General features: G+C 43.6%; 1 protein-coding gene across 2 annotated transcripts; it reads left to right on the forward strand.

The window, feature by feature from the left end:
* The first annotated feature begins 8,021 nt into the window (after positions 1-8,021).
* Positions 8,022-16,867, forward strand: nr2f6a (nuclear receptor subfamily 2, group F, member 6a). 2 transcript variants are annotated; one of them, XM_076744745.1, is made up of 6 exons: positions 8,022-8,422; positions 8,737-9,566; positions 11,137-11,231; positions 12,757-13,088; positions 13,241-13,487; positions 14,505-16,867. In XM_076744745.1, exons 2-6 carry the CDS (start codon positions 9,298-9,300, stop codon positions 14,777-14,779), a joined length of 1,218 nt encoding a protein of 405 aa, XP_076600860.1. In that variant the 5' UTR covers positions 8,022-8,422; positions 8,737-9,297; the 3' UTR covers positions 14,780-16,867. The 2 variants fall into 2 exon arrangements, with proteins under 2 accessions (XP_076600860.1, XP_076600861.1); XM_076744746.1 differs by having other exon boundaries at positions 8,165-8,422; positions 12,760-13,088.
* The last annotated feature ends 344 nt before the right edge of the window (positions 16,868-17,211 follow it).

Consider the following 17,211-nt stretch of genomic DNA (forward strand, 5'->3'; position numbering starts at 1 on the left):
AGTGTTTACAGGGATAACTTCCTGTCAGATGACGGAATCTGCTGAGATTGCCTTGCCCTGGTTTGGTGCTCTTTGTTGATGAACTAGATGTCCCTGACACTGGCAATTCCTCCAAGAATTCATTGAAAATCAAAAGATTTAGAGTTTAACCAACTGGTTTAGCAAAGCTGTCTGAGCTGTGAAATGTCTCACACCAGTCAATCATCCTCATACAGTTCGAGGAGACGAAAAGAAAATCCTGCAACGTGTTTATTATTTTCTCTGAAACTGAAGACCTGACTCCAGAGTCACTCGACAGAACCTCAGGCTCTATTATGCTCATGTTTCTTCAATATGAATACAGTATACACCCACCCAATATCCACTCAAGTACCACTGAGATCAATTTCTCATTGACACAGTTCAGCCTTGGTGGCATAACATACAAACTCTGTTCTTCACTTTTTGAATTCTATTAAGAAATCTATAAAAATACAATTATTTTTTACTTTAAACCAAACAAATAAAACATCTAAAAGCTGCTGCATGCCTGGATAATGTTAGTGTAAGTGTATAAAAACTATAATGTATTTAAACTGATCATCAAAGTTTTAAAATTGTTATATAAACATACATACGCGCATACATACACAAGAAACCCTGTTATTGGAGGAAGACAAAAGAAGGAGTAAATGGTGCCTGCGTTTTCTGCTGTTACTGAAGGTTTCTGAAAAACTCATATTTATATGCAGCTCCTCAGAAATGAGAATTTTCTTATTTGGAACAAGATTGGCCCATTTTAAGTGATAATAATGGTGACAGTAGCATAGTATCTGGACTGAGGACACATGCCAGCACGAGGACACACTCCAGGCAACATTCAAGCCTCATACACGGTATTGTCATGAAACACCGCCACTTAGTGGGGAATCAATATAACTGCAGCTGGAAATGACCTCCTTGGTTGATTTATCAATACACGTGGTGAATGAATGAATGAACTGCAAGATTTCCTGAAGTAAATAATCCTCAGGTGAAGCAGTAGATGGGGACAGGATAAACATCTGTAGAGGACACATCGTGTTGAGCTGAGCTGTGTTTTATTTATTCATGGCTTTAACTGTGACTGATCTGATTATCTGTATTCAATATTTGATGGACTGAGTCTCACATACAATCTATGCTCCTGAATTTACTCACAATTATCCTCCAAGTATGAAAAAACTACCCTAGAATCTGGCTGGAATGTCATCTTTAGTGTCTGATCTGAACACAGTTTTACTTATATGGTATTTTTAGTGAGAAGGCTCCAGTAAGTTTCAGTTGTATGAATACCTGCTGAACTGAAAAGACGCACTCAAGAGCAAAGACATTACGCTAAGTAGGTTTACTTCTTTTGAATACCTCAGTTTTATATTGAAGGGTGCTCCCAAATTTTGATTTTTAACCATTCGCAGACCTCCAAGATACTCTGCAAATTTTACTGAAGACTTGGCAGAAGATGTTGCAATCAGTAACATTAACTGACAAAACCAGGGTGACACAGCTTGGCGTGAAATGAACCACTGATGTATTGTGTCATGCAAGTCATACAGAAACATGAAAACATGTGGCAGCAAGGAAAGAGAAACACTGACAGGAGTCAACAACAACTGTTGAGTTTCAATAAAATGACATAGCTGACGTTAATGAGACGCAGTTATGCTAATGTTTGGCTACATGAAACCTATAGCCTCTAATTCATCAGTCAGCGTTCACTGGGTTTGCCCTGTGCTGAAGAATGCATACTGGTATCTCCTCCTCCTCTTCAATCATCATAAATTCAGCTATCGTCTTGTGTTCCTCAAATTATTTGGCTTTGAGGAGACTGATATCGGTGCCTACTGAGGACCTGCTGTAGCAATGCATATGGGAACACTAAAGGGCAAACAATCACAGATCAGAGGTTTTTCCCTCAGAAAATCCTCAGGAAAGACTTATGGTGATTTTATGCGACTAATTTTTTTCGAAGGCATCCTAAGATGAAGATTTAAGGGCGACCTTTGCCTATGTGGTTTTATGCAACTGGGCTCTGGAGTCTCTGCCGGTTGCCAGGCAACTACTCAATAAGTGCATTTCCCAAAATGTCTAAGAACCATTTAATGAGAACCAGCATTTGGAAAATAATCAAATTTCTATATTTTTTTTTTGCTCTGGCACTTCTCACTCCAGCCACCTGCCATCCTGTTTCACCTGCCCTCACCCAACGACAAGCTTTTCCAATGATAACGCCAGAATAACGAGGAGAATCACATTACGAGCTTTCCCTCCAGAGGTGTTTTGGCCAGTAACTTGCTCTGAAGGGTCTGGTTACCCATATCACAGCCGTGTGCTATATCAAGTGACAAGCCTGAAGAAAGAGGTCTTATAGAGGGGGGGGTGGTAAATACCTGAGTCGACCACCAGACTGAGCAGACAAATAAACAACGTGGCGCTAAATAACTGTGTGTGTGCAGAGTTGGTGTTAAGTGGAGAAAGCGGGTGGAAATTCTTTCTTTTGTCCCCCACGATCATCTCAAGAGTGGGCAACATCCCACCAGCCAAATTTCAATGATATTGTACCACTGCAGTAAAAATGCAGACATTCATTTATCACAACAATGCTTGATGATATCGAAGCCAGGATTGCTCAAATGAATTTCCTCAACAGGCACTGTGATGTGCAGTCCCCTCAGATGATTTATTCAGGCTCAAATTTAATTTAAAAATGAAAGGATAGCTGTGACCAGCGGCTCCTGTGGTGATGTGATAAGAGTGGCTGCAGCATTCATATCAAAAAAAAAAAAAAATTCTCCCTCGCATTGTATTTATCTGCTTTTTTTTAATCAATTTTTTCCTGCTGGGCCGAGAGGCATTAACAGGTAAAATATGGAGGATGTGGTTCCTAATAATGTGACGTACGGCGGCTTCCTGCATGTTCCCATCAGGCACCTCTCATCAGAGGTGGCTGAACAGGCCAAATGATGAATCCCTGAGACTTAATCCCCCCCCCCCCCCTTGTCTCTGTGTCCTTCAGCCTGGCAGATGTTTTCCCTTTGACACGCACAAAAGGCCTCTGTGTTTGGGTCCAGGCCTGTCCATTCCTCAGAGGTCACAGGTCACTCTGGTCTCAGGGTGAAGCTGTCACTGCAAGTCTAAACATTTAACAGCCATCAGAGCGTGATGAAAACACAGTCCCCGCGAGAAGGCTGCACAGACGTCTCATGATTACTTAAGTAAAGACCTACTTTCCATATGCTGATGCGGTTGAGAGCACACACTAACACTCCCAGATTGAATTACGGTGGTTGCTGGGGATGCCTGGAGGAGAGGGCTGGCCTAACTTTAGACACTTGGACACGCAGGGGGTGGATGGTTGTATTTGTTATGGGACGGTCCTCTGTAACAGACCTTAAAGGTTAACTTAAATGGTTGAAATGTTAACCGAATGAATTGCTGAGTGAGTCGTGCTTGGGCCTGCCCAGAAATGCCGACAGGTGGGGTTTAACGGCCAACACTGCCGTCTGAACTTTGAAAGAAGTCTGATGATTTAAAGCCAAAGAAAACTAAGGATTAGTTTAAATTTGACCGATTTCTGAACTGGATTACACGGTTTAAAAGATGGATTACAGACAATTAAACAAAACAGAAGCTTAATGGTTTTATGCCACGATTACACGCGACTGTTGCAAAATTCATGTATATGCAAACTAAATTCCAATTTGTGAAGAAATTAGAAATTTTAATCTGTGAAAAATGTATGAGATGAAAAATCTGATTGCACAGAAATATAAGATCAGTTTGTATGACGTGAATTGAAGTGTAAAATGAATATATCATAGGATCTGAATGAACAGACTATTTGTAAACTCACAAACTTTGACAGGCATCACAGTCGTTCACATGCTATGATCCAAAGACATGCCCGACCTTCAGATGACTTAAAATTACAGCCATGACTTGTTAATTCCTCCTATCCACAACAAACCTTCACCTAAAGACTATTCACCTAAATAAAGCTCCACACTGTCAGAATCAGAATCAGAAATACTTTATTGATCCCAGAGGGGAAATCGTTTCATTGTTTAAGACTCTGTGTCAGCTGACACAAAGTCTGGACCGTGACAAGTCAGAGCAACATCACAGAGGTGCAGGTATACAATCAAACCTCTGACAGAGACAAGGACACACATGGTGGTGCATACAAATGTGTGTATACCTGCTGTTCTGTAGAATTGTTTTTTTTATTTACACTCACTGCTGGTGGTGCATGAAGACTCGACAGGTGTGTGTAAGCCTGGCCAACCGGAAATAGAAGTGACTTCAAATGACTGCAGCGAGGCAGCGTGAGGATACAGAGCGGTCATTAGAGCTGTAAACAAACTCAGGTTAAATGTTTGTTTTTAAGATGTTGTCAGGTTTCAATTACAATATGCGATTTTTTTAACCAAACTGTGGATTGATTGAGAATCAGCTATGTGCTGCATGTTTCCTGTGAACTGCTTTGAACTGCTTTATTAGGTACCTCTAGTTAAACTAAAGCACTAATGCAGTGTAACAGAGCCATGGAGTGAATGCTATCTTCATTAAGCTTATACTGTCAACGCTCCACGTGCAGCCAGGTGTGCACAATGCAGCTCCACCTGTACTTCTGGAAGGAGAAAGTTTGTAGACGGCATGATCTGAATTATATTTTGTATGTTTGTGTGTGTGTTAAAATTAGTTTTCAGGATTAAACACAGGTTAGCTTCTTGGTTTTTCCAAAGTCATTAGTTCTCTAAAAATATTCATTACTGTTCCCAAATTAGTACGTTTTGTCAGAATAAGAACATTAAACGATCGTGCTCAGTTCGTCCCCGTCACCTCAGGTTCAGTCATATTCATTATCTTCTGAAAGCCAGCCTTCGCTGCTCGCTGTGCACGTGTCACTGAGTACCATAAAGTGTGAATTTAAACCTGTCAGGTCATCTGATGTGAGTCATTTGGGTTTAATGCAGATACACATCATCTTAGTGGCCTGACATCCATTAATTTAGACTGTTATGTACTGAGGGAGCACACTGCCAACATGTGGGTCACAGTTATTAAATTTTGTGCTCAAATTATTCATTTCAGCATCTCATGGCATATATGGCAGGGTCAGCCATCAGACCAATTTCTACTTGTGGTCAAACATGGTACTGCATGAGAAACATGTGGCCTTGAAGTTTGTTCCTCATAGACCTTTATTATGAAAAACATCTTAAAGATACAGCACAAATGGCACACAGTGTCAAATACTACTTTAAGATGTGCGATGACCCTTTAATACTCGAATGAGAGTTTTTGAACAGCATGTAGCTGTAAAACCTCAGTGCTTCACTGTCAGCCGCCCCTGTGTGCGTAATACTGTTTGCTTGGCAGCTGGCAGACATCTTCTGCAGTCTTGCATTTTCTGGATTCCTCAGTGGGAGTGACCACATTTCTGACTGTCGGTTCAAAGGTCACATCACTCCTGCCACCAGCAGTGTCTCTCCTACAGACGCACACACTGAAGTGGAAATGACGGGCATGTACAGCATTGCTTTGAATCTATAGTTTATCACAGCGGTCCTCAAACTTTCTCACTTGAAGGAGCCCAAAACTGGCACAAAGTAGACCACAGACCCCATTTGATAAGATTTGTCACAGTGTCCCCCATCTGATAATGTGCTTTATGTTTTATTAGAGAACGTATGAAACCCATGACTACAATAGTCATACACTTTATCTATGAATTATTTAGAGAATTATAGAGAAAATGAATGGTTCCCCTTTTTGCTGTGGACCCCCTGGAACCACCTCAAGGTCCCCACTTTGGGAACTGTCGGTTTATACTGTACCTTTTATCACTCTGCTCAAATGCTGCTTTAACGTGACATATTGTAAATTAATCACTAAATATAAATACTTATTTCTTAATATTTTTTGCAAAGGCATGTATTTTTCCAATGAAGGAATCTTCTACCTATAATATTTAGAGGACAGCGTGGTAGCTTCTCTAAACGTGACTGAAGTAACCACCACTGTGGATGTTAACATTCCACCAGTGTGACGCCATTGTTGATGAAATACTGCATTAATCTAAAGTGAGTACACATTCAAATGTTACAACAATGGACTGAAAACTATACAATTCGGAGCCGATACCTACTGTTAGAAAACAATAAAGAGAATAAATGTATTCAATTGTACTATTTCTTGGTTACAAAAGTATTGATTAACGGCTCTGTGGGTATCTCTTCTTACACACAAACACACACACACACACGCACACACACGCACGCACACACACACACACACACACACACAGAGTCCTTTACAAGCACCCTTTATTTGACAAGCCTAATCTGTCCCAACACAAGAAGTGACAATAAGCAGGCACAGCGGCCTAATTAAAGGGACTTTCATTCAAATTAACACACACACACTCTCTCTCTCAGACACACACACACACACAACCCTCTGATGACCCATTAGCTGCACAATGGCCAGGACAATGCATCTGTGTCTCATACACACACATTCTGTCCTCCGGGGGGTAAAGCTGGGTTTACATTTAGGAATGCCATAAAAGTGTCCATGGAGGGGAAGAATGTCAGTAAACACTTGTTAGATAAGACAACAAGTTGCATACAGTGAATCTGCAAATGCGCCATATCTACAACCCCCCCCCCCCAAAACCTCAAAGAGCCCTACGTTTACAAGCAGATTCATCACCTATCTCTTAAAGCTCTTATCCAGGGTCACTGTGTGTGCTCCTCCTCCTCCCCTTTATCTGCATTTGACCCTTGGCTTTTCAGCACGACAGGGGTGTGAAAGTCAGTTTGATCTCTGGGGGTAACCTCTGACACGAATCACTGACAGAGACAGACGGACAGACAGACAGAGAGAGAGAGAGAGAGAGAGAGAGAGAGAGAGAGAGAGAGAGAGACAAAAACAGACAGAGGGCCTTGAGCAAATGAGCAATGACCACAAAATAGTAACCTTTACTTCCAGCACAATAAGCTGCTCTCAAGCGGGCTGCTCCACACGAACGCAGGATCAAAGTGTGTTATTCAAGGGGGGAAGACACGTCCTCCCTGTGAGACATACGCTTCACCTCGCTGCTGCTTTGCTTCGTGTCTCGGAGCGGAGAAACTTTCAGATGCAGCGTTTGATTGCCTTCTAAAAGACAAAGACCGGGCAGGAGATCAGCTCGCTTGTATTTGTTGCAGGGCTTCAGGGTAATCTGGTGTTGTCGGGGTGGGTTTTTTGGAGGCCTCGGGGTCATGCTCTCTGCATCTCTGAGGAGAGAGATCCTCCACATCCTTCCTGTGTGTGTGTGTGTGTGTGTGTGTGTGTGCATGCTACCCCACACAACCCACTCTCTTTGCTCTTTGACTCCAATGGCCATATAAGGCGGCCGGCACCATGGTAACCGCAGGGCTTGAATAGCAGTGTCAAATCCCTGGGAGCACACGCGCACACACACACACACACACACATCGACTGCCCCCTCCCCCTCTTCACACACTCCCTCTCTCTCCACTGCTTTGCTTGATCTCCCTCTCACACACAAACAGGCTAGAGGAAAACAGACAGGAGGAGAGAGGGGCGAGGAGGGGAGAAGAATCAAACTGACAGAAATCCAGCCTGTCTCGAGCTGTGGCCATTTTCTTGAATCGTAATTTGATTTGTGGACTCTGAAGCCTGAGAGAGAAAAAGAAGTGGTGGGGGGGGAGAGGAGCACCCGTCCCCCACCAACCCCCCACCTCCTGCTCGCCTGAGCCATAGGCAAAGGCTTCACACACACACACACACACACACACACACACACACACACACACCGACGGAGAGCAGCACTCAGGGCTAGGCCGCAAGTCATTAGTTCTTGGTGGGCAAGCACTGACAAAAGGCTGCAGGGAGATGAGAGCCCGGAGAGCGACCGCAGGAACTACGGAGGGCTGAGCAGACGGACGCTCTCCTGCCGCTCTTGATTGTTTTGTTTTCTTCCCTTTTTTTGAGGGGGGAGGGAAGGAAGCAGCTCAGAGGATATCGCCACAACCGAGCTACTCGTGCTACAACAAGCAGGGAACAGAGCGCTCACTTCCTTGTACTGAGGATCTACTTGCGTCGTGTATTTTGGAGGCGAGCGCAGGCTGTCCACGTAGCCTGGTCTGCAGCCGCAGCAGCAGCAGCTGGAGGAAGGAGCCCACACGACCACATGAAGGTGGTGGTGTTGTTGTGGGGACATCGACTTGTTTTGCTTGGTGTGGAATGGCTTCTTTGTGGGTCACAACGCTGCCGCCGCTGAGAGGATTACAGCAGAGACCCGGAGCTGCGTCTGCAGCCTCGCTGGGTGGAAGGAAGATTTAGAGCCAGAAGCGGATTGATTTGCCCGCGGGACTTTAATGTTCGCTCCGAGGTAAGCTTGACATCATTTCTAGGATTTAGGGCTGTGTGTGTATGTGTGTGTAGTCAGCCGCCGTGTATGAGGAACAGTCAGTGTGAGCAGAGACAAATTCAGTGTAAGGGGTACTTTAAGAGGGGTGGTCAAAGCCTCTCCAGGCATGTGCTAAGGCGAGCTCCTCTTTCAGCCATTACTGTTGCTACAGAGACCGAGCAGGCGGTGTGTGCGCGAGTGAGGAAGCGCTGAGCGGCGCGCGGGGCTGTGCGTTCACCGATTTCCACCTCTCAGTCAACTGTTGGTGAATCGTTCCGCCTTTTGCTCTCTTTCAGGAGGACTGCGATGTTTGAGTCCGTGTTTCCTTTGAGGGGCTGAAGCGTGACACCGTTCGAGCAGGCTGCTGTTTAACCGTGTCAGGACCTGGTCCGAAGACGAGGACGAGGACTAGCACGACGCACAGGGGCTAAAGAGAGGAAGAACAGGGGGACACTGAGGTCTACAGGCACGCACTGAAAGTTGCCTCGGTGGAGAGTGTTTCCAGGTCATAGTGGAGTGGGAGGAGACGGAGTTGCTCTTGTTTTTTTTTTTCTGCCAAACACCCCCCTCAATGCTGTAGCCTCCTTTTCCCCACACTGACATCTGTTTGTTTAGCCAGGGGACTATTTTTCCTCAGTTCCGCAATTATACGCGCCGACATAATCAAGAGACTTAATTAACAAATGAGAGCACAGTCAAGCAGAAAGGACTGATTGTCTCCAGGTGAGGGACAAACACACGAGCTGGACTTTTTTTTTTTTTTTTTTTTTTTTTTTGATGTTTGTGTTACCTTGACAGCAACCAGTAATCTTGGCTGCCTGTCCAATTTTCTTCCGCCGTGGTTCGGTAACCAAGCGATGGCCATGGTGAGTGGGGGCTGGGGAGATCCCAATGGGGGCACAAACGGGTTGGGGGACAAGAGCTACCTGAGGGGGGACGAGGAGGACGGCTCTCCCCAGGCGGGGGGCAGCGACATGGAGGCCGGAGACGACGACAAGGCCTGCGTGGTGGACTGCGTGGTGTGCGGGGACAAGTCCAGCGGGAAGCACTACGGCGTGTTCACGTGCGAGGGCTGCAAGAGCTTCTTCAAGAGGAGCGTCAGGCGGAACCTCAGCTACACTTGCAGGTGAGCGGGGCATTCTGGGTAATTTGTTTTGTTTCTATAGTCTGACAAAAAAACAAGAAGCTGAGAACGTTCGTTATTTTCGGCGACTCATGGCTTTGTGTTGAGGGAAGTCATGAACATATGGCCGCTGACAGCACGTAGCCGAGGCTCGTGTCAGTGTCTGCGTTGTGTATTTCTGCAGTTTTTACTTCACTGGAGGCTTTTTTGTTTTAATTTCAGAATGATTTTTCAAGTAAAATGGTGTAAAATTCCTGAATGAATCATGCGTAAAGGTAATTAGAATTAGTGCAGAACTGTTTCACAAGGTAATGTGTCTCTGCTCAGATCTGTGTGGAAAAATATCACACAGAGCCTCAACCATAACATTCATAATATTAAATGTGTCTCTACAACAGAACTGAAACAATGCATCAGTCAGTGAAACCACAATTTGCGTAATTTTTCAAGCAAATTTTTCCAGAAATATCCTGCTGCGGAAATGCGAGATTTTTCTGCCTTTTTTTGTCTTGTATGGTTCTTTGCTGACTGTCTTTGTGTTTTGGGCTCATTGTCACATAAAACAAGTCAATCTGAATGTGTTACCTTCAGCTCAAGGCAAATCTTTCACCATTCTCTTCAACATTTTGCTGACACAGTAATGAATTGAGAGAAAAGTGGCAGATTAATGGATAATGGAAAGCAATCATTAGTTACAGCTCCTTTGTGAAGCGTGTCATACATGGAAGCACTGATATGTATAATCTAGAATTATATCCACATCCAAATGATCTAATGTAATTTTTAATTGTGTTATGTGATTTTGTACACATCTATTTACTGACTCACTGCATGCAATTTTAGCTCCTTAATTATGATCGTGAGTTATTTTCATGATCGATATATCTTCTGATTATCTTTTACATTTAAGTGATCAACCATTCAGTCTATGAAATGTCAATTAATAGTGGCCTTCACAGATTCTCTGAGCCCAAGGTGATGTCTTCATAGTTCTCATTTACAATCATATATGACAAAGAAAAGCAGCAACATTTGGCATTTTTGTTTGGAAGATAGATTATCAAAAATCAGATTTTTTTCTGATGTTTGACTGAATGAATGAATGAAATGAATGTTATAAAGTCCACATCAGAACAGCTGAGATATATGATTGAAACAACACTGAATGGTACAGCGATGTGCTTTCTAAGTATGAGAACGCTTCCTGTAGCCTAATGGAAAATCTAGTTTCATGTTGCACTATTAATGTTAAGGAGCACTGTCAGAAAGAAAGTGTTGTTCTGTACATCCAAACAGCTGTTTATATGACTTTGTGTAACTGAGCAGCTTTCCCTTTTCATGTTTGCATTTGCCGTAGAGATTGTGCAACACATTTGTTGTTTGGGTTTGCATAGTTTTGATGATCTGTGTGAAAATCAGATAAAAGTCAGAAAACAAGTTCACAGTCTGACACCTGCAGGAAATCTGCCAGCCGTTATTGCTTTAGGGTTTAGTGTTGCTTTATTGCTTCAACTCAAATGCAAGTTGGTCTTAATGTAACTATAGTTCTATAATCATTTGTTTATGTTCTCAGGTCAAACAGAGAGTGTCAGATTGACCAGCACCACAGGAACCAGTGCCAGTACTGTCGCCTGAAGAAGTGTTTCCGTGTTGGCATGCGCAAAGAAGGTATCTGTCTGTCCTAATCCATAAATCCACCATCCATTTTAATCCCTTGCAATGGATGCGAGACACTGTGGGATACACTGTGATTGTGCATGTGCAATATTGCAAATACAGCAACTGAATTGCTGAAAAAAATGCAAATAATTAATATTTCCTTCAGCGAGGAGCCTTTTCATTACTTCAATCGGCCACTCTTAGAAAAGAAGAAAATCAATCATAGTCAAATTTGCCTTTGTCGTTATCTTCGCCCCCTTCTGCTCCACGAGCTCCATAGTGCAGAGAAAATGCCACACATGGCTGTCAAGGCCCTATCATGGCTAAGCTAGCCATCCGTGTCAGCTCAATGCCACATACTAAGTGGCTTAATCTAGTGCCTGTGTAAGAGTGGCTGAGAGGGATACAGTGCTAAGACACCTGCGTCCCAGAGCTTTAAGACCTTGGTTGAAGCTACAGATACCCCTCTGCCTTGTTGGCTCGATCAGGCAGAATCCAATACGGGGATTTCTCTTTAAGTGGTGGAGCCTAAGTGAGGCATCCTTCAATGTCATGTGGATAGATACACAGAAACAAATAATGACTAAATGCAGTGCATGGAGATACAACCAATTTAGGCTTTTCAACCTTGCAACCATAGAAAATACACTTGACCTTTTAATGTTTGAAGGATTGTGGTTTTTAAAAGCAACCTGATGTGTCTCTCAGTTGTTTTCTCTCATACACATGAATTGTAAAGCATGCTAATTAGACACATTATGGCTCCCTAAAGAGAGATGTTCTCCACTCAACCACCTCCACAGAGAGGTCAGAGGTCAGGCTCAGCTGCAGAGCAGCATTCGTCAGGCTGGAGTGGATTCAATGTCTTGTTCAAGGAGACTTGGGCAGGACAGATGATCACCACATGAATTCATATCCCCAAATGAATGAGTCTCTATTCAGTTGTCTGCCCCGCTGTCTCAGTTTTGGAGTTAATGCCGTCTGTCATGGCTATGGTGCTCTTGCTTTACTCGGTGATGTTCTCCGTCTTGTAGGGTTTTTGAGTGCAGAATAATTGTCTGTGTGTGTAAAGTTTGGGACACGCTAAAGTTACTGCAATGGCATGTTGTAATTCTCCGCCAGAATTAATATTGCAGAGGTTTAAAATTTTAATGGAGAGTAAATTCTTGTCTCGGAGTCTTTGTTTTACTTCCATAGATAACCTTCATGTAGCCTTATGAGCAGAATATTTCTCCTCCCTTTCATGCTCTTCTTGAGTCAGTCTGGGCTCGATTATGCATCCTTTAATCTTGAAGAATAGCTTCCTAATCAGGTCAAGCCTGCCTGCTGATAATCTGACACACACTGCTGCCTGAACTCAGTTTTAACTTTTCTTCCTCTCCATTTTCCTCTCCAAATCCCCCCCTTTACCTCCGCTGGCTGTCGCTGTTTTCTCCTCTCTTTATCTTTCCCTCCTTTCCTCGTGCTTTCCTTTCCTCTCTTTATTCATCCACTCCTTCCCTCCCCTCCCCTTTGTCCCCCAACCAAACTACAGCAGTTCAACGCGGTCGTATCCCACCTCAGCCGAGCCTCAGCCCCTCAATCACACCCATAGGTGGTGCCAGCGGCCTCGGTGGTGAGTTCTATAACAACAACAACAATGGAGGAAGTGGCGGAGGTCAGCCGGTGTCAGAGCTCATTTCCCAGCTGCTGCGAGCCGAGCCGTACCCCAGCAGTCGGTATGGGCACCAGTACAGCCAGCAGGCCGGTCCGGATAATGCCATGGGGATCGATAACATCTGTGAACTGGCTGCCAGGCTGCTCTTCAGCACCGTGGAGTGGGCCAGAAACATCCCCTATTTCCCTGAGCTGCCTGTGTCAGACCAGGTTAGTAGATTGAAACATGTTTGAGAGTGAAACGGACAAGATAGGTTGAAGGAAACGTTTCCATCAAAACATAAATACACAATGAATACAGTGGACATTAAAAATGGATGATAATGTAGGGCAATCTGATCAACACGCTAACAAATCCACAGGTGGCCCTACTGAGGCTGAGCTGGAGCGAGCTGTTCATCCTCAATGCGGCCCAGTCGGCCCTGCCACTCCACATGGCTCCCTTGCTGGCCGCGGCCGGCTTCCACTCGTCGCCCATGTCCGCGGAGCGTGTGGTGTCCTTCATGGATCAGGTGAGGGTGTTCCAGGACCAGGTGGACAAGCTGACCAGACTGCAGGTGGACTCGGCAGAGTACAGCTGTCTGAAGGCCATCGCACTGTTCTCACCAGGTGATTCTTGCTGCTCTTCTGCTTTATCTGCTGTTATTGTAACACAGTGTACTGGAGAACTGCCCCAGGCAGCCTCTTTGAAAGGGTTCAGTGAATAAGGTGTTGGACTTGTGAGAGGCAGGTTAAAAACAGAACTGTCAAACTGAGTGCAGCAGTGGCTCAGATGTTCAGATGTTTAGTCTCTAGTATGAGTTGATCTCAAAAAACCCTTGATCCTATATTTCCCATAATGCAGCCCTGCCAAATAAACACCCACATCTTGCACACCTTACACCTTCATTTTTATACGTCAGCTTACTCTAACCATGATGACACCACGATGACATCATCAGGGCTACTTCTTTAGACCTGACAAAGCTCTTTCAGAGCAACGGGAGAAATTACAATAATTATTATAATTAAATAACGGTTTTCACAGGCCGAGAAGGGCTAAGCATGAACAGTCAACTGATAATCATGTGCAAAACTGGTGGGGTGCCTCTCTAATAGACAACCATGAACAGGAAATGAACAAAGAAAAATCAAGACTCTAAAAGCACTTTACATTACACAACAGTAACACCGAAACACTGATTAAATGTGAAAATACTGTCGATTTTAAAACAGAAAACATCATATTTCCAAGCAGCAGCTAAATTGCCACCTTAATCTGGGAATTTACCTACTATGGCACCATCTCCTGGCTTATTAATAAAAATGCATTCATGCACTGTATAATTTCGTGCTGTCACTGATCATTATGCAGCAGAATGCCTCCTCCAGAAGCATTCATAGCCACTCAAACTAAAAGACCATGTTCTGCTATTTTTTAAAGCCGTGTTTGGGGTTTATAGGTTTCAAATGATCTGTTGTTGTTATAGTGTAGACATGATGAGGCACTATATTTTTGTATGTGTTTTCCCTCACGGGCCTTTTATCACATTATCTGCTGGGATTTCAACCTTCCTCTCAGCTCATCACGAGTCTTTATGTAACCTGCCCACACTATTAAGTAACTGCCTCCTCCCTCCCTCCCAGACGCCTGTGGTCTAACAGACCCAGTCCACGTGGAGTCTCTGCAGGAGAAGGCTCAGGTGGCTCTCACAGAGTACGAGAGGATGCAGTATCCGAGTCAGCCCCAGCGCTTCGGGCGCCTGCTCCTGCGCCTCCCCGCTCTGCGCGCCGTACCCGCCAGCCTCATCTCGCAGCTCTTTTTCATGCGCCTGGTAGGAAAGACACCCATCGAGACGCTGATCCGTGACATGCAGCTCTCCGGAAGCTCAATCAGCTGGCCTTATGTCCCAGGACAGTAGCCCCCTGACGGACGAGGTCTCCGCCTGGTATTAGTGACGACAAGACCAACAGGAAACCTCTTGACTCATCACTATCCATCTGTGTGGTTATGAAACTGCAGTGCCAGCTGGCCATCATATGTGCTGTACTGTAACCGCTCTATTCCCCCTCATGAAACGAGCCCTCTGTCTCCACGCGGGCCTCCAGAGAAGAGAGGAGCCAGTGCCAGGATGGACCTGTCTTGTTGCCAGCCCGCTCGTTCTGGTGCCAGGTCTCAGGCCAGAGACCAGCGACTCATGCTGGGCTCCGATATGGCCACCACAGCCAGTCATGTCACCTCCCACATGCCATAGTGACTAAAGACGCCGCAGTTTCATGTAGAGGGCAGCAGCACCCTGCTACAACTACATCTAGAGGACAAAACTGTCCCGCCAATGAAAGTCAGCAGAACAGTTTTTCCCACACTGGGCTCATTTTCCATGGCTCATCATTTGTGATACAGTGACCTTTTTGTCCACACAACTGATAATGTTCCGAGACCATGTCATGATGATAATGGATCAAATTGAACAGTCTGAAGCGTCAGGAAGCTGAGAACTGAACATAAGACACAGGACGGGCCTCGCTGTCGAAGGGAAAATTCTGAATTTACAGTCAAGAAACTGATCAAATGCAACAGAAAGAAAAATGAAACCAAGGAGAAATCACCAAAGTCTATCGCGTCATCCTCAGAGATGCTTTTTAAACAAAATCACGAGTACGCAGAGAGAGAGGGAGATGAACAGCCTCTCGTGACTGCCTGATCATGCATTTACATTCATTCACAGGGCTCACTGAAGAAAAAGTTACACGAGAATGGACTAATACCTCACTAGACATCAGAATGCTTTAGTCTGATATTTCCTAAACACAAACCTCTGTAAATGTTGTTCACCAGAAACCGCCTTCTTTTTGACAACTGCCTTGTTATTCAGTATGAATTTGGGACACCTATGAAATATGAAACAAGTCATCTGAGCATCACAGACATTCGTCTTGTATCTTTTTAAAACAGATCCCCAAAGTGATTTTCACTTGTGTTTTGACTATGAGTTTTGACTGACTGGATATGGTGAATTCAGCTTTTAAGCATTGTTGCTTTTTAGATTTTTTTTTATTATTATTGAGGAAAGGCAAGCTGACATCAACTCGGGTTCTAGTAAAACAAACGACTGAAGACTGAGAATTAGCTCAGCAAACATAGTGGGTGATGAGAGTTTATAACCAACACTACCAGTTAAATACCAGTTTACGTTGATCAATGCTGTTTCTGGGGTTAAAGATCTCTTGAAAATTATATTGAAATGTGTATATATTGAAGCCAACTTCGTCTTTTTGCATGTTCAAATGTTGTTTTGGATCTCTGTTAAGTTGACTGTTTCCTTCTTTTACATTATGTAATTCAAGGTTCATTTAAACATTGAAGTATTGCTTTCACTGTTAGCTCCTAAATGTTTTTTTCTATATGTATTTACATGAAAATACCTCTGTCATCCGTTCTGATGTCAAAAAGAAGCTTACCTTCATGTTTTTATGGCTGGTATGACGTAGAGATGTCCATGCTGACGTCTCTCAGCATCTGAGTGAGTCTCTGCTGTTGTGAATGATGTGAGACGATACTTTAATGGATGAAAATCTGTAGGGAAAACTGCACTTGGAGGATATTCAATGCCAAAACATCACACTATATGTGACGAGTGAACAGAAGCCGGGCCCCGATTCGCTGGTCCGCCAGGATTTACCTCACGAGTATTTCAGGAGGCGAGTTTACAAGATCACAAGCGACATATATATATTTCAAAGGAAAGAATGAATTCAACTCTAAATACAACATATTTCAGCATTTAGTGATGAAGAGCAAGTAGAAAGATGTAACTCTGCTTCTTGATCTACCGCCAGGCCTTTTGAAAGGTGTTTGGATTTTCTTCTTTTAGGCACACGATCATGTCATTGATTTAAGAAAAAAAGAAAAAAAAGATAAATATACTATTAATGTTTTCTTATCTTTGTGTTACTGAGTTTTTAAATTTCATGTGTATGGCAACGTTATTAAAAGAATCAAAAGATGACGACGTGTCTTCTGTTATGTTTTTGTTTTTTCAAACTACTTGAAAAAGTGTTGTAATTACGTCTGTATGAAGAATGCCAAATAAACACTGCAACATGCTACAAGTGTATTAATGCAAGTGAATTCATATGTGAAAAACTGGTGTTTAAACTCCTGATTTATTTAGATAAGATCCTCCTTTTCCATTCCTCTAATCTTCATTCACAACATCTTTTCTGTAAAAAACTCATTAGCTCCCATACAACAACATTCTGTAACAATCAGACATTATCACATTTAAATTGCCGCTGAAATGCAAAGTCAAATCTAACACCAGGTACAGCAAATTCAAATGTTAACATTGTC

This window comes from Chaetodon auriga, chromosome 12 (assembly GCF_051107435.1).
Source record: "Chaetodon auriga isolate fChaAug3 chromosome 12, fChaAug3.hap1, whole genome shotgun sequence".
In the NCBI taxonomy this organism is placed as follows: Eukaryota; Metazoa; Chordata; class Actinopteri; order Chaetodontiformes; family Chaetodontidae; genus Chaetodon; species Chaetodon auriga.